A 19,088-nucleotide genomic window follows, 5' to 3' on the forward strand; every position below is an offset into this window, starting at 1 on the left:
GGTGGGGTTGGGGGAATTGTGATGTTATTCCTGATATCTCTTTCTATATTTAAATTTAATTCATTTTTTGTACAACCAATATTGTTTATAGTTTGGCCTGATACATGTAGGATGGAATTCTCTATACCCATCATATTTTTATGGTTTTTGTCAATGATATAGTTTTGATTGATGAGACTTAAGGGAGGAAAATTAAGTTAGACAACAACAACAATCATAACCTTATCCCAACTAAATGGGGTCGGTTACATGGATCCAATTTGGAAATCAGAAAATAAAGAAGCACAAAAGAGAGGAGGTTAGAATGAGGAAAAATGGAGATAAGAGAAGAAGGTTATAACCAAAGGATTTCAAAATAACATTAAAGAAGATTGCATATAAAGGAGTGCATTTTCAAGGGGGAAGAAGTAGATGGAAATGAGGAGTTCCATTAATAACCTGTTGTGTTATTGGATTTTTGTTTTCTTCGTGATTTTTTCTTCTCCTTCTACTTCACCTCGCTACTTATTCTTCTACTTTCCAGATCGGTTTCCTTACCAAAACCCTGTCCAAAGGGTAAATTGCCATGAGGATCAGCTTCTTGGGAAGATGAAGAACAATCGCCCGATACACATCACTGTCTATGTAGGGGAAATCGTGCTCCCAAGCAAGATTATAGATAGATCCCGGTCAGCCGTGAATGTTACAACTAGTTGCGTCCAAGGTTATAGGTATTGGTAGCGGTATTGGAAGTATGTTATTTTTTACCGGTACAACCGATTGTATTGATATTTATTGGTATCAATCTCTGGCAATACCAATACATATCGGCATATATACCGATACCTTAACCATGGTTGTATCCCAGATTAGATTAAAACCTAAACAGTGGAGAGGGTAAATAGCCAAAACTCTCTTACTTGCCTTCTTTATTTTTATTCTTGACACCATAGCCCCTCTACGAAGAATTAGTTATTTTGCAAAAGGGTTACAATAATGTAGTTGTAAACATATTGAGAAAGATATAAAATGAAAACTAAAGAAGGCAAGTGAGAGAGTTTTAGTGATCTATACCCCACAGAATGCTACCAGTCTTTGCAATTTACCCATTTTAGTTTTTACTAGAAGACAGTTGAGCTAGTAACTTGATTCAGAGAGCAACCCCAATTCCAAAGAGTATAGAAGTAGAAAGAAGCAGCAGGAAGATGGAGAAGAAAGCAGGAGAAATAATATTCAAGGGATGTAATTTTTTTTTTTTTTCAAAAGTATTCATGATGGTGTTTTGGAGGAGTCTATGCATATGAACTTTGTTAATTTCCATTCTATTACTAGATCTTCAAAGATTCCAGTATGAAGGTAAAACTTACTTTTAGTTCTATGGGTAGTTGAGCTTAAGTTCGTAGCTAAAATTCATCTTAATGGGATGAATTGTAAGAGACCAATAATCGAAGTAGGACATTGATTATTGATATCATGTATCCAATGAGATACGCGGGTTCTCATACATTTATTACCACAGTTAATAACTTTCTTAGTAAGGACAGTACTCGGTTTGTTTCATCGGTTACAGTTTTCCTCCTTCCAGCTCATCGGTTACAGTTTTCCTCCTTCCAGTTCATCAGTTACTGTTTTCCTCCTTCCAGCTTCTGCTATATATGCCTCCAACAATTCCTCTGGAAGCATGAAGCCTTAGACTCTTCTTCTTTACCAACTTATCTAGTCTTTGGCCTGACCACTGGGAAACCTTGGGAAACTTCAACTAGGTTTTTCTTGTTGAAGAGGTGGTGTGAAAAAAATTGTGTAGATTCTGCAGAGCTGGTTGATCTCACACGAGGACTGTAGATTTACTTGGTCCAACAAGTGCTCAAGTAAGGGAAGAATATAGTATAGGCACAAATTAGTCCTAAACAATCAGAGCTTGATTTCTCAATACCCTATCTGATGCTACCTCTGTTAACCCTGGCACTTATATCCAATCTCCTATGATGGCTACATAGTCTTATCTAGAGTTTTCTCCACACCTGAAAACAAGATGATGGACTCCATTTCTAGGCTTGGAACATTTTTTGACCTTTCACTCCATCATCTTGACAAATATAACTTTTTTGTTATTTTCAGCTCTATTTATCTAACATAATGACTTGTTTCCCTATGGTAACTGTTGTTTCATTTCTTCAAGCAGTTTCTAACGTTATGCCATCTATTTACAGTGATGAAGAAGCCCTCTTTCTTTTCAGCTAAGGACAATGAGAAGACGGGAAAAGAAAACAAAACAAATTGGATGCTTCTCATAGGAACAAAAAGAACGAAACAATTTGGATGCGAATTGCTGGGGGAATGTTTTCATCGGATCAATGATTTACCAGTACCTAAAATCATCTTCTTAGATCTTTGTTCTCAGATGGAGTGGTAATCATTTTACCTGTTTCCCCTCTAGATTTTCTTGCTGAATTTATAATATCTTCAAGAAATTGTGTTATGAGACTATCCAGGCCAGGAATCGCATGATGACACTTATTTAAGCAATGAAAGATATATCGCATGATACACTTATTTAAGCAATGAAAGATATCTAAACAAATATCTGACGTAATTCCGTTCATCTGCTTCCAGCGCCTCACAGATTAGGTTCTCAATCACAATTCTACTTTAATGATTATCGAAAAACACAGAACAATGTGCTTCAGATGCAACCTATTGAAGCTTATCTCAGAAGGTGATTACTACTTTGTGGATCTCATTGTGGAAATGGGGTCCCAATGTAATGGAACCGAGGATAATAAGGTAACATATGATCAAACCCATTCTTGCTGAACTTGAATCTACTGGCCCAGTTGATGGTGAATTTGGAATTTCACTACTTCCAGCAGCTGGGAAGCTCTTGATGATTTCTTCCGCCAAAAGATTAGGTTATCCCGATCAAGCCCTAGCATGAAAGAGGTTGTGCAAAGACATGTTGAGGAAGTTGTGCCCTATTCCTGGCAAGGAAAGGAAACTATATGCAGTGGGTACTCCAAAAAGTCTTACCATGGAGAAATGAGATGATGGATATCAAGTGCTCAATAGATTTTTCTGGGACTAATGCACTGCATTAGGCAGCACGGTAGTACGGCTCAAGATGGGGATCCCTCTGCTGTGGCTTCTGCTACTTCTGCTATTGTTGGTAATGTTGTCCAAGCTTTAGCAAAACTGCCAGGTTTCATGCCAGGCAGTCATTATCTGAACTTCCCATCCACAATAAGCTCATTGAATTATGCTCAATGCCTTGCACAAATTCACATTACCTGCCTCTGCTTACTTAAGGAAGCTAGAGCCAAAGCTGTATATTTGAGATAGCTTTTGCAACAGAATCTTTGTCTGCTGTTTCAGGAGCCTTTGCACTTGGAACTGATAAGCTTCTAACAGTTGCAATAGAGAGGAATTAAACCGGAAAGATTCCTGTCTTGAAGCACATCTTGAAGAGGTGAGGTGTACAGGGAAGGGGAAGTTGCACAGGTGGTGCATGGAGGAGATGAAGAGGAAAGTGAAGGACAAAAATGTCAAACAAAAAAAATGTATGTGGGAGAGGGAGGAGCATTGTTTTGGGTAGTTTTGTAATACCCAACTTTGTCTTAGTAATTTGGTTAAAGGAAAGATTAGGTGGGTACTTTGATAAACTAAAACATTTGTGAATAGTTTTGTCTTTGAGGTGGGAAAACCATTTCGGGAGCTTCCTGTCTTTCAGAAGTTCAGTCTAATTGGGCTTTGGAGGGGGTGCCTGGTGTACGAGATCGAACCAAACCAATTGACAACAATGCTTTGGAGATTGATTTGATTCAATCTTGAAAGCATTGAAAGTATAGCGCTACGGCTGCTTAAGGTTAAGTGAACCACATAAGCAGATGAAACGGATTCATTTGGTCAGGGTGGTGGGTGTTGAGGCCTACCTCGGGATATTACCCTATCGTATCACCCTGCATCTCTGGCTTGTGATATGCCCTTGTTGCTCAAGACAGGAAGGAGTAGCTAGCATATGCAACAGCTGGTCTATCAGGGGCGGATTGGTGAACAGCTATATATACAAATCCATTTACGAATCTATATGCTCCGATTGGAACTGGAAGTTCCAGAACATGCGGCTGGTATTCCACAATAATAAAACTGCCTTTTATTTTTTGTATTCGGATAGGATTTCTGTTGGCTCAATTTTAAGTAATCTTGTATTTTTCCCTATTTTTTATACCATCTTTTCATGTGTGGCTTGTTGATTGATAGGTCCTGGAAAATGGAATAAATTATGGCCAATATATGAGTATTCAAATTGGACCGCTATTGGTGTGTTTCATGAGTATCAGGAGTCAATATTCAAAATGTAAGCCCGATCTGAGGAATATGTTAATGTGATCTGAATTCTCAGACATTTGTTAGTTCTTCATCTCGTAGGATTTTCTTCTTATCTTTTCCATTTTTGATTTATTTATGTTAGCATAAATAGTTTTTATTCCATACTCTTGGTTTAGCTTTGGAAGGGCTTGTCTCCACAAGTATAGGATTTCTTGGCTTCTTTCTAAAAGTTTGTTCTGTTGAGCAGAGGCTGGAAGATATAACAGCAACAACTACTACTACTACGACTACTGGAAGGTACCAACCTCTATGCATTCATTTTGCTTATGGCATATGCATGGATAGATACACCCAGATATGATTAACTTCTGATACAGAAGTTGACATCATGAAGCAGCTTCACTCTATTGAGATTCGGAATTGTTAGTAGAATTCTTTATGGAGGAAGAAGAATTTCTTTCTTTGATCTTCTTATGAGCCTCTTCTCCTTGCGGAGGTTATATAGAGAAAAGATAGGGTATTTGGATATTATTTGTATCAATGATTTGGTCAATAATGATTACAGCCTCTTAAGCAATAGGGTTGACCATTCTCGCTTGGTTGATAATCATGGAAGGCAATGCTGGTACTGAATCCCACAATTGTTGCCCAAATGCACAGCTCCTTCAGCTGCAAGAAGAGCTCTGCAATTCATCTGTACATAAATCTATGCAATATTCAAGTGCATACTGGAATGGTCCTTTCTTCTCTGTCCATTATATTGGAAAACTGTAGTGTACATCATTACTGGACAGTCAAGAGGAAGAAAATTTTGCATCTCCACCACAGGGAGCTTGTGCTGATGAAGATAAACTCTTATTTTTAAACTCATGTTGATCTCATATCTGTTGGAAGTTTTCAGCTTAAATGCTTAAGCTCATGGGTGGAGTTACCTTCCAAGTGTATAGTCTCAACTCCAAGGTCCCAGTAAACTGATGTGGAACTATTCCCAACATTATCTTTTGTTATCATGTAAGGTCCTTGCCATCTGTTCTAACAAACTTTATTAATGCAATCCTATAAAGGGACTTAAGATAAACTCATGCCATTCTTGTGCTGCTACTGACATGGTTTCAAGAGTCTTTGACTACCGTCTCTCTTCCCTTGTTGCATATTTTTATTTTCTCCAATCTTGTCACTTCTTCCACTACATCAAGTCCCAGTGCTCTAGCACCACAATCTCATTTAAATTTTGAAAATACTAGAGCATTTCGTCTCTTAAAATTTATTTGGAGATTCAGTTTGAGGGAATGGTTCCAACACGCCCATGGTAGCTCCACTATTTTTTTGGCCTTGTGCACAATTGAGGTGGTTATTTTGACTATTATATAGAGAGCGTTCGTGGTTCAGATCAATCACTTGTCAAATTTTAGATCCTAGTTCAACCAAATATGCTTCCATCCCATGTATAACCATTACTCCAACCACTACTATGCCTTCTGCTATGGTCCTGAATTTTCAAATCCATAAAATTTTGTTCTGGTCTGTCTCACATAGAAGTAGATGGCATTTAAAATGCCTAGCCGAAAAGACTGCTACGGTCCTACCATGGGCGAATAGGAACCATGCTCATGTACATTTTAATGTATCCGAAATTATAAAATGAAAAAAAAAAAAAAAATCCTTATGCCACCCTATAGATTGTAAAGGATGAAAACAAGATTTACTGTCCTAGAAGAACTCAACCCTATTAACTGGCTTACAAGTAGAGAAGACCCAAGCCCATATCAACCCATATCAATTCCCATAGGAAACCGATGTGGGATCAACGCCCATAAGCTGATATTGAATCGTAACAAAACTACTCAAGCATGGAACAATACTATGGCCAAAAATAGATAAAAGGATCATTCCTGTGTCAATCTTGACATTTTAACATAAACTTCAAAGGACCCAAAGAAACGTTCTCATCCAAAAGCAAAAGAGCAATATCGAAGTGTTGATAAAAATATGGAAGTTGATTTCAAATGCCCTTAAATAGTACTTCCAATCATGATATTCCAATCAAGGTGTAATCCCAAGAGTCATATTGTCAACGAAATGCCGGCTTATACACAATACTTCTTGAACCACACTCCAATGTTAAGTAAGCTTTCAAAGTCAGATTGCGGTCTGGAAGAAAGATGCACTCGTCAGTCTGGCATGGTAAATTAACTAGTTTAAAATTAGCATGAACAAATGCACTATCATTTTACCGTTCAATTGCATGAACATCGTTAGGAAACACAATAACTTTGACCTCAACTCCTTTCTCCTTCAATGCCCTAGCATACTACACAAACATGAAAACAATCATATCATATATTAAATCAAAACAACAAATGTAAGCATTAAGATTGATAGTGTGAAAGTTATTGAAGGGAACAGGATGGAAATGTCTACAATAAGGCAGCAAATGCTGTTAAGAAGCTGTTGGATTGACAATATTAAGGACAAGACTATCGAATCTAAGATTTTTTTTTGGTTGGGGTGGGGGGTGGTGTGGGGGAATCCAATTCAACAGTTAATGGACAGAGCCAGCAGTTTACATGGTTTTAACACAGTACGCTACAGAGCCCTCTCTCTCCTTGTCGAGTCCATTTGACAGAATAATGTCGCTGTCAAATTTTTTATCTTAATCACAGGTGCTATAGAATTTTTTTTTTTCCCCATTTTGAATATGATGCATGCCTTAAAATGGACATAAAATCTTGACTTGACTAAGTAATATTTTGATTTGAACATATTAAGCAGGCATATTTCTTCAGCTATAGGGGGAGGGGGAGGGGGAGGGGGAGGGGGAGGGGGAGAGAGAGAGAGAGATCTTACTTGCAACCCATTGGAAACGGGAACTCGAAGATCCTGGGCACCCAAAAGAAAAATTGTTGGAGTTTTGACCTAAATACCATCAAATTTGTAGAGGTCAATCAGTCATTCTACCTCGAGATCCTTCTCAAGCAATCTGAGTTTTCCCAGAAATAGTATGCTGTTGCTTGTAAGACAAGGAATAAAAAGCCTTAATCCAATTTCTGATACAAAATTTCAGAAGAGTAGAGGAATATCAATGTGTTCTCTTCAAAAAATCAAAATAAAAAAGCAAAGTTAAACGGATAAAAGAAGTATTGCAATTTAAACTATGAAAAATTTCCCCCTGTTCATATCTGTTTTAAACCACTATCATGCTTTCTCCTTCCTTATTGCAAATAATCTTCATAAGATGTTCTTACATGATCTTACTGTATGAACCCAATTGAAATTTAAAACCTATCTTTCAAATATAATACAACATCATCCAAAACCTTACCCCAACTTAATGGGTCAGTTTATCTTTCAAATATAATATTGACTCGAATAAATCTTGGGATCTCATAAAGCATACCTTCGAGATGTGTGAAATAGGAGATTTGTTGTAGAAAAGATTCAGGTGTTCAACTGAAGGTGCCTCTGTATAATGGGTTTTTCCTTCACTACCATAGGTCCCTACATAACACCAGTCAGGAATATCAGTTGTACCCATCATCAATGCAAGGTTACAAACAGGATTCCTCACAGCTGCTGCAACAAACCGATCTGGTTCCTGCAGCAAATAGAAAATCAAGATGGATTCAGAGTAAGTCCTCAAATATTGAGAAGTAGGATGGTCTATCTATATATATAGGGCAAATGTTTTCTGTCTGCGAGAGGCCCCTGCGCCTAGACACGGGCACATGCCCCCAGAGGGGCACGGTGGTCATTGCATGCCCCTGTGTCTGTGGCACAGGGTCCTCTAGTGGACAGCAAAATTTCTCTCATATATATATATATATATATATATAGAGAGAGAGAGAGAGAGAGAGAGAGAGAGAGAGAGAGAACATTCACAATTGAGTATAATTACATAGGCAAAGATGACAGTAAAAATATATCAAACAAAGAGGGAGCATTGAACTCTTATTGAACCGGCTAACTCTGAACCCACAAATCAAATAACCAAGGTCGAAATAGCATGTCATAGAGTAGAGAACGTCTGGATATAAAAATGTAAACAAAGATCCAAAATTCTATTCATTTAGAGTACAATCGAATTCCATTCTTACAGAGTAACAAAGGATTTAATCATAGAGAACATGCATAGGAATGGTAACAGGTCAGTTCAGTGAGAGTTTCTGGAAAATGCAACCCGACTAATCAAACTTTAATCCAAAACTGACACAACTTGGCAAAGCCTGGAGGAGCAAGAGAGACCATCAACAGGCCAAGGCAGTATGACGTGGACAAATTAACCATGCCACAGCTTAAGGTCCTCAATGGAAGTCACTGGCATGACAGGAGCCAAATTAACCATGCCACAGCTTCACCACATGAAACTGAACCAGAACTGAGACCTGATCTGGCATTTGCCAAATGGATCACCTATCAAATTGATCAATCCATCCCCAGTCCCCACACATGCAGAGCAGGAGCAGCAACACCCACCAATGTTAGAGAGGATTTTGCATAATAAAAAGCATGACAACAGTGGAACTCAAGCAACACTACTATACCTGGCCAATTAAGTGGGTTGTCAAAAAACCACCATGTGAACCTCCAAGCACAGCTATTTTAGATCGATCAGCTAGTCCCATGTCAACTACATGATCTATAGCTGTTAGAACATCATCAACATCCTGCATATGTCCACATAAAAGATCATGGTTCATATGGAATACAAGAACAATAGTGTTGAACTACTATAACTGCAAATTCATGAAAATTATAAAACAAATTTGAAGACCTAAGCAGATAGAACACCTGGGACCCAACTTTCCCGGGAAGAGATTGTAATGCCTCCTCTCCGAACCCCAGTGAACCTCTGAAACATGTCACTTAGATTAGAAATTGCCAAATAAAAAGAAGGGACAAAGTCTTATGTCCATGAGAGGCCCCTGCACCATACACACAGAGGCATGCAATGATCGCCGTGCCTCTGCCAGGGGTCGCACACCCCTGTGTGTGGGCACAGGGGCCTCTCACGGACAGAAAACACTTGCCCTGAAAAGAAATGTCAATCATTCAGAAATTAGAAGATGAGTAATCATAAGAAGTCTCCTAAACTGGAAATCCCAAAACTTGCTATATCTAGTATGATATCATTGGGAGTGGAGTGCATATCTCTCTCCAAAAAAAAATCCCCTACCACATCTTACATTGTCTAGAATAAATTATTGGCAGTGGAATGCATCATCTCCCCTGACCACCCCTCCCTCCCAAAAAAAAAGTCTTTACTCAACATCTATTGGATGAAGACCTTTTGTTAATCAACCTTATGTTCTATAAATAGGACCTGTAAACTTATTGCAAGAGTGCGTTGATACTTTGAAAGCTTCCAGCTCCCTGACATATTAATGGAGGTTCAAATAAAAGATTATTTAGGTGGTACTTTCAATTAACCTTGCAATTACTTGACACAGAAAATGAATTGAGGGCTCACCAATAACCAAGCCCATCACTTAGATGGTCTTTGAAAGTTGAGCCATCAATATCGAAAATATCTGTGTGGTTTTTAATATTGATTCTTTTCGTTGTTACACGAACATTAACTGCATGGAACTCACAAAATGAAGGACAATTTATGCTCATTAATCCTTCAGCAAGTATGAGAATTAGTCACCGTCAACTGTATCTCGCTGAAACTTTTCTAGTTCATTCATTTGAAACATCTTCATTCCACACTCTAAAGAGTTCTTAAATCTTAACTGAACTGTAAGACAATAAAAAGAAGAAATAAAGGGTTAACTGTTAATTTCTTTTCTTTTTTTTTTTTGGGGGGTGGGGGGGGGGGGGGTGGAGGAATAACCAGACACATCAATTTCTATAAAACAGACAAAGCGAGAAGCCATGCTCTTTGACACTTTGAACACATTTCAGTAAGCAATAGTAAAATCAAAGGAATCAAAAGAATTGATGGATGAAGGAATGGAATAATTTAAATATTTAATAAGGCTAGTATAGAGTAAGAATAGCTAGATACAATGTGTATTCAATCTAGTGAATTTAGTTCCTACTTCACAGAAGGCAGGAAAGAAGGGGGGAAAAAAAATTGACACTTTTGTCTCACCTATAATTTACTATCAGCGAGCTGTAACCAATTGAAGATAGAAATGCAAGAGATTTTGAAAATATTGACAAAGAGACAGCATGTGGTCCACCATGAAGCATTACAATTAGTGGATTACATACGCCATCCTTCTGACAGCTTGAAGATACAAATATAGCTTCAAAAGGTTTACTGGAACCTGAAACAAATCAACATATTCAGGCTATCATTGGTTGAAACATGTCATAGTCACTATAAAACCTGACTTCCTCACCCCAAAAAAATAAAAAAATAAAAAAGAAACACACAACTTCTCAAGGTGCAAGACATGAAACAACCAAATAGAAAGAGAAGATTTTTGTCATGACCTGCATTTGGGACAGCATGTGGCACACTGGCATTTGATGATTAGGCAACTAGGAAAGGGTCCAGTGCTAAACTCTGTGTTATGAATAAGAAATATCTTCCTATGATACCAGATATAGTAAAGCATTGACTGAAAATGATGCATATCATATACCATGGAAGAAGAATTTCCGGATATGGGGCTGGATCGGGTTTTTAGTTCAAGTTGAACCCATGGTTCAATAAGTTAGGCCCAAATTTAAGTTCCTAATTGATTATATGGGTCATGGACTTAGTAATTTTTGGGTTTTATATTGTAACGTGCCTCTTCTATTGTTGATGTATACATTTACATTGCCCTTCCCTAACAGTTCGAAGTTTTAGGTGAAAAGGTACCAAACATGGAATCAAAGCAGGGAGGTCGAGTGTTTGACTCCTGGGAAGTGCAACAGGGTTTTCTAGACACTTATTCCCCCTCAGTGTCATGTGTGGGATGCGTTGTGTCAAGTGCAAAGGTCCAAGTTTGGGGGTGTTGATGTATACAATTACGCTGCTCTTCCCTAACAGTTCGAGCTTTTAGGTGAAACGGTAGCGAACATCTATAAGCCCAAATATTAGGGATTTAAAGCCTATATGGGATTAAGTAGTTAGTTTCTATTTTCTTAGTTTCTAAATCCATGTAATGAGTTATTTAGTGGTTACGATAGATATTAAGTAGAAGTTTACAATTTATTACTTTCTATTTGCATGTAATAGCAATGGATCCTCTAGAAGGATTCCGTCCTAGTTTCTATTTTCCTTCTAATAGTTAAGGATTCCTTTTTAGTGCTTGCTTGGGAGCCAAGTAGCAAAGAATGTTTCTATTCTTGCAATGTAATCAGTTCATTGGCTATTATAAATAGAAAGCAAAGCACACACAAGCCCACAATTTTGATGTTTGAGAAAACTTTGCTCTGTGTGAATGTGTGCACTGTGGTGAATCAGTCACAGCCCTTGTGGTGAAGCAAGTGGCAACCAAGGTGGTGAAGCCTTGGAGGGAGGGTGGAGAAGCCCAACCGCATGTAGGTGGTTAAACCTATTGGTCAAACCTCCTCCTTTCTTTTCTCTATTGTGTTTTCTTCGTCAGTCACTTTTCCAGCAATATTCCAGCAGCTAGAGTTCTCACCATGGCCATCTTCTAGGTGATCTCTAATCTTCTTCTTTGCGTTTACTTATTTCAAACAGTTAAGTTCTCTTATATTCTGTTAGTTTTCCAGCACTGTTCTATGACCTACTGTTGGAAAGCAACATAGTCTAACCTTCAGCTCTCTCTCCTGCACCACTGCATCTTTCTCCTCTCCAGCTCGCCTTCCCCCTCTCATTTGGTCTCACAGTGAGGAGCTCTCTCTCCAATTGCGAAGTCATATTATTAGCCATCCTAATATATTGCCACATCATTGTACAGAGGACACAAAAGTCCGGTTATAGATTCTGTTTGTAACCAAAAACCTTTTAAGTAATTTGGATGATTTAATAAATCTATATATTTGAGGGGTCATAAGTAGGGTGGATTATAGCTCTCTTTTCCGACCTTTCTATGAATCTCTCTCTTCAACTCTTTTCTAAACCTATTCTATGACGATACCTTTTACTAATGGGACAATGGAACCTCAATGTATGGACATAAAGACAATCACGAAAAGCTCTGGAAAAAAAAAAAGAACAAATGATATCTAAGATAACTCGAACGAAGACCCATTACGCATAAAAAAGCAGCAAGATATGGCTCAAAATTGTTACAGAAAAACTATTTAGGCAACCAGAGGATTAACATATTCTAATTAGCATGCAAACGTAGCAAATGGATGGAGGTCACCTCCAAAAATTTTGCCTCTCTGAAGCATACTGCTCATTTTGACTTCTTGTACAAAACCTCCCAACCAAAAGCCTTGACTTAAGAGGTCTAGGATTTCCAGACTAAATAAAGATAAAGATATGGTACATTGAAATCATCATAAAGATACTTAGAATGGGTCTCAGGTATAAAAAATACAATCAGATCAAAATCAAATCTTCCTATCAGTCTTTGCAGAGAGGTACATCGCTCAATGTATCCAGTGAGATAAGAGACATCAACAACTTCATGATGTCTAGAACCCATCTAGAACCCAAAATCCATGAATAACGAAAGAAAGGAGTAAGACAAAAAAATAAGGCTGCTATCGCTAAAGAAAAATTTAGAGAAATCAGAACCAATAGAAAATCACAAACTAACAAAGGTTCACCCTGAATACAAAGTAGCTCTTGAGTCCGATGTCAAATCTAATGGTTGGATAGGAACAACAGGATGACTAACAAATTCCAAACGACAGAAATAAAGCAGCCTCAACTGCAAGAAATGAGTCCCAGCCATTTAGTTGAAACCCATACCCGTTCAAAATCAATTAATTTCTATAAGCTTTAAGTTCCCAAGAAAAACTTTATAACAATCTGTCTAAAATTGGTAGTTTCATCTCCTTCACTCTGCCAAAACCCAAATGAATTCCCTATTTTGTTTACAGAGAGCTTTGCAGTAAATAAAATTGCCTGTTTGGAATTCCTCATTGTTCATTGAGTCATCCACAGTTGAACACCGCAGTCAATAAGATATAAAGTAAGGAAAGATCAAGTTTACTATGAATCTCGATGTAAACAACAATAAATTACCTCCACTAAGGTTGTTGGATGCATCCCTAACAGGAATCTGCATTATACTGAACTGAAGGGATGATAGCAAAGATAAAATCTGTGGCAAATAGCAGTGATGGATATGGCTTATGTTATATTAAATATAAGCATGACAATATTAACTTCAAAATGAACGAAAATCCCATAAGAAATAAAAACTCAAATTCTCAACCTTCTCAGAGTATCTAAATAGGGGGCTTGAGACATTCATCCAAACCCATGTACCACTTGCATGTGCTTTCTTCTTTGTAAGACTTCCATACTTGATTTGAGGAGGGTCTATGGGACTGCTAGACACTTCAAATAAGAAGCAAAAACATGAAGTCTTTTTTGTGTGTTACATGCTTCAGAAAAAAGGTTTAAAAAACAATGTTAGAGGTCAACGATTAATTACCGGCAAGAATATTGTCCCCGTCCAGCGCAAGAACGGTCCACGAATGACTCGAGTCACTGGGGCTAATGCGCAATACTTCACCACTGTATATAAGAAATGTGCATCTCCAATTTAATCACATGGAAAAGATTAAAATTCTCATAAAGTAGATGAAATAGAAGTAACCTGTTACCTCAGCACATTTATCGAAAGTATCACTTTAATGCTTCGCCAGGCAGAAGACAAAATCATTGTAGATCCATCAGAAAGCCAAGGTTTAGCAAGGAAACTTGAACTATAAAGCCCAGGGAAGCAACCATCCTCAGCAGACATCACTACAGGGACCTGCAAATATACGACAGGATGAGGACATCAACAAATGCAAACTAATTACAGCTAATTCTGTGTTGGGGTCATAGTTGTCAGGGCATCTAGGTGACCCAAGGCGTTGGACAGGGCACAGAAGCAAGGTGACGATGGTGCCAGCCTAGGTAACCAAGGTGAAACTAGTTGTCAAGGCGCCTGGACGCCAACGTGGTCGCCTAGGCGATGCCTTGACAACTATGGTGGTAGTTGGAAATCCAGAGAGTCATCTTTGAACACCCAACAGAAGAAAATGTATAGATTATTTTACGTATAAATTTAATGATTAAAAGCATAATTTTCAAAATTGGACCAGACCAGCAGTTGCAACAGTCAGAACTGGAACCACACTCTTTTCGGTCCAGTCTGTCCAATGTACATGCCTACATGCGACCGCCGTTGCCAGAAACCTGAATCAAACCAGACGGTTCTCTGAAAACTGGGTAGTTTTGGAAAACCAGCTGGGTTGTTTCTCTGGTTTTCTTAAATAAAATTTTATATCAAGGATTCTCTTATGTGGAATCGAACTTATACATCTTGCTTAAATAATGAAACAATGAGCATGCACCTCTGATGTTTGGTGCTTTTCTTTTTATCTGCAAAAGTATATATTAAAGAAAAAGGAATGTGGAATATACAAGATTAACACTAGGCATTCCCAGATGACAAAATATAATCTCAAATTTCGCCTTTGGCATTGCCATCAGCAGAACCCACAGGCAAAGTCAATATATAAATGATAATCAAGGATCAAAACGATAATGTGGCCTATCATTAAAGTCCCAACTAATTTCATGAGAAATAATAGAAGGATGAGCCGGCCAAAATTTTGATGACAAAAGAAAGGCTCCCTTCTTTGCAAGAATATCAGCCACAGAATTCCCTTCTGTAACAATAAGAAATATCATTGGTTTTCTTGTTATATTTACTTCTCACTATTTTAATGTTCCCCCCACCCCCAAGCCTTAGTTGACCAGTCAAAACTGGACAGAGAGGGTACCACACCCTTTCCAGCTCAAGCCTGGTCCAATTTTAAAAACTATGATTAAAAGTGTGAAGATATCAACCTGAAGCATTATTTCTATCCTCAATATTTTGGAAAATTGGCCCCAAATATGGAAATAAAATCCAAACATCATGTTGTTGTTTTACACTAGTTATATGAATTTGTTTATACAAGGACTTTCTTTGAGGATCTGCTTGATGATTTCATAACAATCACATCAATACTTTAGCAAAAAAAAAGAGCTTACCACATCAACAATGACTGCAGATGAGCATGGCTTTCCATCTGTGGGCCAGTCAATTCTGTGAAGCGATTCTGTCGCGCAGTGTGCTCCACTATCCACAGAACTTTTTGCAGAAAAAAATACTAGAGACTTTCCATCTGGACTGTCAGGATAAAATTATCTTCTTTCAGTCAAAAGCTTCTAAGAATTCTTTTTCTCTTGCTTTCTTATTTTCTTTCGGTTGTTCAAATTTCGAACCAATGAGGTTTTTACCAGTTGTTCTAGTTAAGAAGCATACATGATGGACTGGATTCGAAGCCTGAGGTATGACAATCCACAGGCATTGCCAGTGCAACATGCTGGCATCTTCACTCTGTAGACTTTAGATGACCAATAAAATGGGATGTGTGTATATTTCAGTTTGATAACAAGAAGCAAAAGAAATTTTTGAAATAGAATCGAGCATATTCAAAGTCTCATCATATATGCTATTGTCCACACAACAATTTCACCTGTGTGGCTGAATGGTTTCTTAGTATGAATCAAAATCAACTTCTCAGAATGGGCTCATGGAAAAGACTCTACGGTCCAATAAATGCATTTTGCTTTGGAAATTTCATTGTATGGCCAAGGAGCCTATGATTGAGGATTACAAACTCATTGTATTAGAGAAAAGGAAGAGAAATACAGAATGGAAAAGAAGAACAAACTACCCAATGTTGGAACCTAGATACCTGAACCGTGGGAGGAAGGCACTACTTATACCTCCAGTTAGATTAACCATCTCAGAGCTCTTGCTTTCATTACCTCTGAAATATGATAAGGAATACAAACTTAACAGACAGAAAAGCTTGAATACTCAGCATCTAATCTTAACATAAAGCAAAGAATGTGTGCAAAGTAACATAACATAAAACATGGTAGGCAAGTAACACACTTGAATGTAACTTCATCAGCTTCTGCTTCATGAAATGGAGACCTAACTGCATACAAGGCGCATGGCCTATTGTAACAGTATTTCATACCAAGCTTTCTTGCAACTTTCTGCGGACCACTTTCTGATGACCATCCAACAAAAACCAAATATTGTTGCAAACCACTGGTTGATGGCACCCACACTACTTGTCCAACACTCAAGGACTTCTCAATTCCTTGAACAGCACGAACATCACCACTGAAAATGCAGAAAGCTCAAATTAGGTATTAAAATTCAATGCAGCATTCTCCTCATCCTATTGGAAGCAGTGAGGAACATAGTGAAAGTGGACCTGTTAACATCTATGATAAAGAGTGCTGGCTGCCTTTTCCCTGCATAGGTTTCTCCCCAGTCCTCATCCCAGTCTCCTTGACCTTTCCAGCTACCAGAATCCTTATCTGTAGAACCTCCTTTCTTGTAGCCAAAACCATCAAACATAGGCTTTGAGGAAGATCGCTCCTCAGCAACATAAGCAATTTGGGTTTCATCAGAGTTCCAAGAGATACCCTCAAACCTAAAACATACCAAGAACTTTTAAACAGCTAGATCATCTGAAAATATTACTATTCCGAAAACATTTTTTCCCATAGCCACATTATCAAGTTTGATGAATTTCATATTAAGTTACCATCCATCTGTATATATTGATCCATGAACAGATTGTGGGACATGTATTTCCTTCTGCAACTGAGATGAGTCCCATATCTCGAATTGGGTGGGAGATCCATTTTCCTGATTCCGAACTACAAGAAGCTTCAAACCTGATGGTGATGGAACGGTTATAGACACACCTGTCATCTCAACAGGAAATGGGGTCCACTGGAAGCTGACAGAATTGTTACTTTCCTGTGAAATATTAGCAGATACCATGTGTTTCCTCCTTTTGTTTGCCAAGAGATTTGCTTGGCTAACAAGAAACATTGCCTGGGAGCCCTTTCCTGCAGTGCAGGAAAAATTATACATGTAATATTAGGAAAAACAAGAAAAGAAGAACAAAAGCAAGACTGCTTGGCATCAACTTTCAAAATGGGAAACAGCCATACCACAATCAGACTTAAAAGTCCATGCCTTGTCAATGCTACATATATTGGCGTACTCTTGAAGTAATTTAGCCTGGGAAGCATATTCTTCCTCGGATTTTGCATCTAAGGCCAATGGCATTTCATTTTGGGACACAGCTCTTGAAACATCCATTGTGAACAAGGTCGACAACTCCTTACTGCAAATTGAATGGAAAAGATCAATCAAAAGAACATGACCAGCTGCAAACTTGATGGCTAAAGGAATAAATAACCTCTGATAAGTTTCAGAACAAGATGGGTTCAGTCGAGAAAATTAGCCAGCTGTATGAGCCAAATTATGACATGAGTGACTTAGGTGATTCAGTATTTTGATAATGAGTTTTCCTCAAACTGATTAAAAGAAAGATACAAAATCTCAATCCAAGCATCTTATGCATGTCACATGTTGTGTGTACATAAAAGCTCTTTAGTTAAAAACCTGCAAAAGATCAATACAAAGGAACCAGGGGACAAAAATTAAAAAATAAACAAGCAGAATCGAAGATGGGAAAAAAAGAAACAAATGGATGGATCACAATGAAAACCCTCCACACATAATAACAGGAGAAAACCAGCACCGCATATTAAACTATAAATTAATATATTTTCAAAACCATGTCAAAGTGGAGAAGGTTCTTAACAACTATGAATCTGTGTTTACAGTGAACAAAAACCAGTGCAAATGAAGCTTCAAGTTTAAGCTATTCTCTAAAGCATTCCAATGTGCGCCCACCTCATGGGCACATGGAAGCAAAATAAATTATTGACAAGGCTACTGAGGGAGTTGGACATGTCCTCATTTTCTCCCCATCACTATCCTTGGCAGTTGGCATCCCTGTACAACTACAACATGATTACAGGTTTTTTTTATTTAAGTAAATTCCCTTGTTCTTATCACTTTTCCCTCTTAACCCTGCACCTAAATTGTCTACTTTAAATAAATTGGAAATACAGAACAGAGATCAAATATAAACGACTTACAGAGATAAACAAAAACCCAAAAGTTTATTTAATCTAGTGCTGTCACTCGATAGAAATCTATGAACCCATTGTCCCTCAATAGAATTCTATGAGCTAAGATATGGAGAACCCATTAAAGTCTGATCATTCTAAACTAAAAGCAACTACTACAAGTCCAATGTCAGTCGAAGATTAGGAGGACAGAAACATCAAGTAGCTTATTCCAGTACAAGCATAATCGAAGCACTCGTAAATTCAGGCAGCTAACGTAACGACTATGAGAGAGAGAGAGAGAGAGAGAGAGAGGGTCTTACGAGGAGAAGTGTAAAGGTACGAGAGGCGTCTTTGCAGACCTCCGCCGGAGATGGGATATGGAAGAAGGAAATGGGAAGCAGGAGCCAATCCGATTCTGATGGCATCTCAAATTAATCATTTTTGTGGCGTTACACATAGGCAAAAGCCAATGGATGGATTTTCCTTTTTTATTTATTTATTTTTATTATGTATTGGGAAAAGGACAAGTATACTAACATAATACCTAAGAATAAAGTATGCTAGCAGGATTTATAACCGTTAGATGAAACATCAAAAATCTCATCCATTCATGTGGCGAGGTCTTACAAAACCTGTCCAATACCGCCGCTCCACGGTGTTACTGCCCCTTCTCCGGCCAGTGTGCCTGAGGCATCACCGCCATTAG

The 19,088-nt window shown here is 38.0% G+C and overlaps 1 protein-coding gene and 1 long non-coding RNA gene across 4 annotated transcripts; one reads left to right on the plus strand and one right to left on the minus strand.

Annotated features, from left to right (window-relative positions):
• Window positions 1-119: 119 nt before the first annotated feature.
• On the plus strand, window positions 120-5,407 carry LOC122061286. Its single transcript, XR_006134617.1, has 2 exons — window positions 120-4,330; window positions 4,550-5,407. It is a non-coding gene; the product is annotated as an uncharacterized LOC122061286 (long non-coding RNA).
• A 746-nt stretch (window positions 5,408-6,153) lies between these two features.
• Window positions 6,154-18,856, minus strand: LOC122061651 (acylamino-acid-releasing enzyme-like). 3 transcript variants are annotated; one of them, XM_042625067.1, is made up of 19 exons: window positions 18,703-18,837; window positions 17,662-17,867; window positions 17,411-17,586; window positions 16,996-17,305; window positions 16,660-16,881; window positions 16,329-16,565; window positions 16,126-16,200; window positions 15,416-15,554; window positions 13,993-14,144; window positions 13,821-13,903; window positions 13,599-13,723; window positions 13,406-13,484; window positions 10,397-10,574; window positions 9,091-9,151; window positions 8,844-8,966; window positions 7,700-7,897; window positions 7,150-7,218; window positions 6,537-6,613; window positions 6,154-6,453 (listed from the first exon to the last, which is right to left on the minus strand). In XM_042625067.1, exons 3-19 carry the CDS (start codon window positions 17,559-17,561, stop codon window positions 6,390-6,392), a joined length of 2,343 nt encoding a protein of 780 aa, XP_042481001.1. In that variant the 5' UTR covers window positions 17,562-17,586; window positions 17,662-17,867; window positions 18,703-18,837; the 3' UTR covers window positions 6,154-6,389. The 3 variants fall into 3 exon arrangements, with proteins under 3 accessions (XP_042481001.1, XP_042481000.1, XP_042481002.1); XM_042625066.1 differs by lacking the exon at window positions 17,662-17,867 and having other exon boundaries at window positions 18,703-18,855; XM_042625068.1 differs by lacking the exons at window positions 6,154-6,453; window positions 6,537-6,613; window positions 17,662-17,867 and having other exon boundaries at window positions 7,184-7,306; window positions 18,703-18,856.
• Window positions 18,857-19,088: the final 232 nt, after the last annotated feature.

This window comes from Macadamia integrifolia, chromosome 14 (assembly GCF_013358625.1).
Source record: "Macadamia integrifolia cultivar HAES 741 chromosome 14, SCU_Mint_v3, whole genome shotgun sequence".
In the NCBI taxonomy this organism is placed as follows: Eukaryota; Viridiplantae; Streptophyta; class Magnoliopsida; order Proteales; family Proteaceae; genus Macadamia; species Macadamia integrifolia.

Bases quoted from the DNA above. Each gene is read 5' to 3' on its own strand.
- LOC122061651 (XM_042625066.1), bottom strand. From the start codon at position 18,839: ATGTGTAACGCCACAAAAATGATTAATTTGAGATGCCATCAGAATCGG. The intron at 15,555-16,125 runs GTATCTAGGTTC...TTATCCTGACAG, and splicing joins GCCTTCCTCCCACGGTTCAG to TCCAGATGGAAAGTCTCTAG. The intron at 14,145-15,415 runs GTAAGCTCTTTT...GTATATTTGCAG, and splicing joins CTGCAGTCATTGTTGATGTG to GTCCCTGTAGTGATGTCTGC.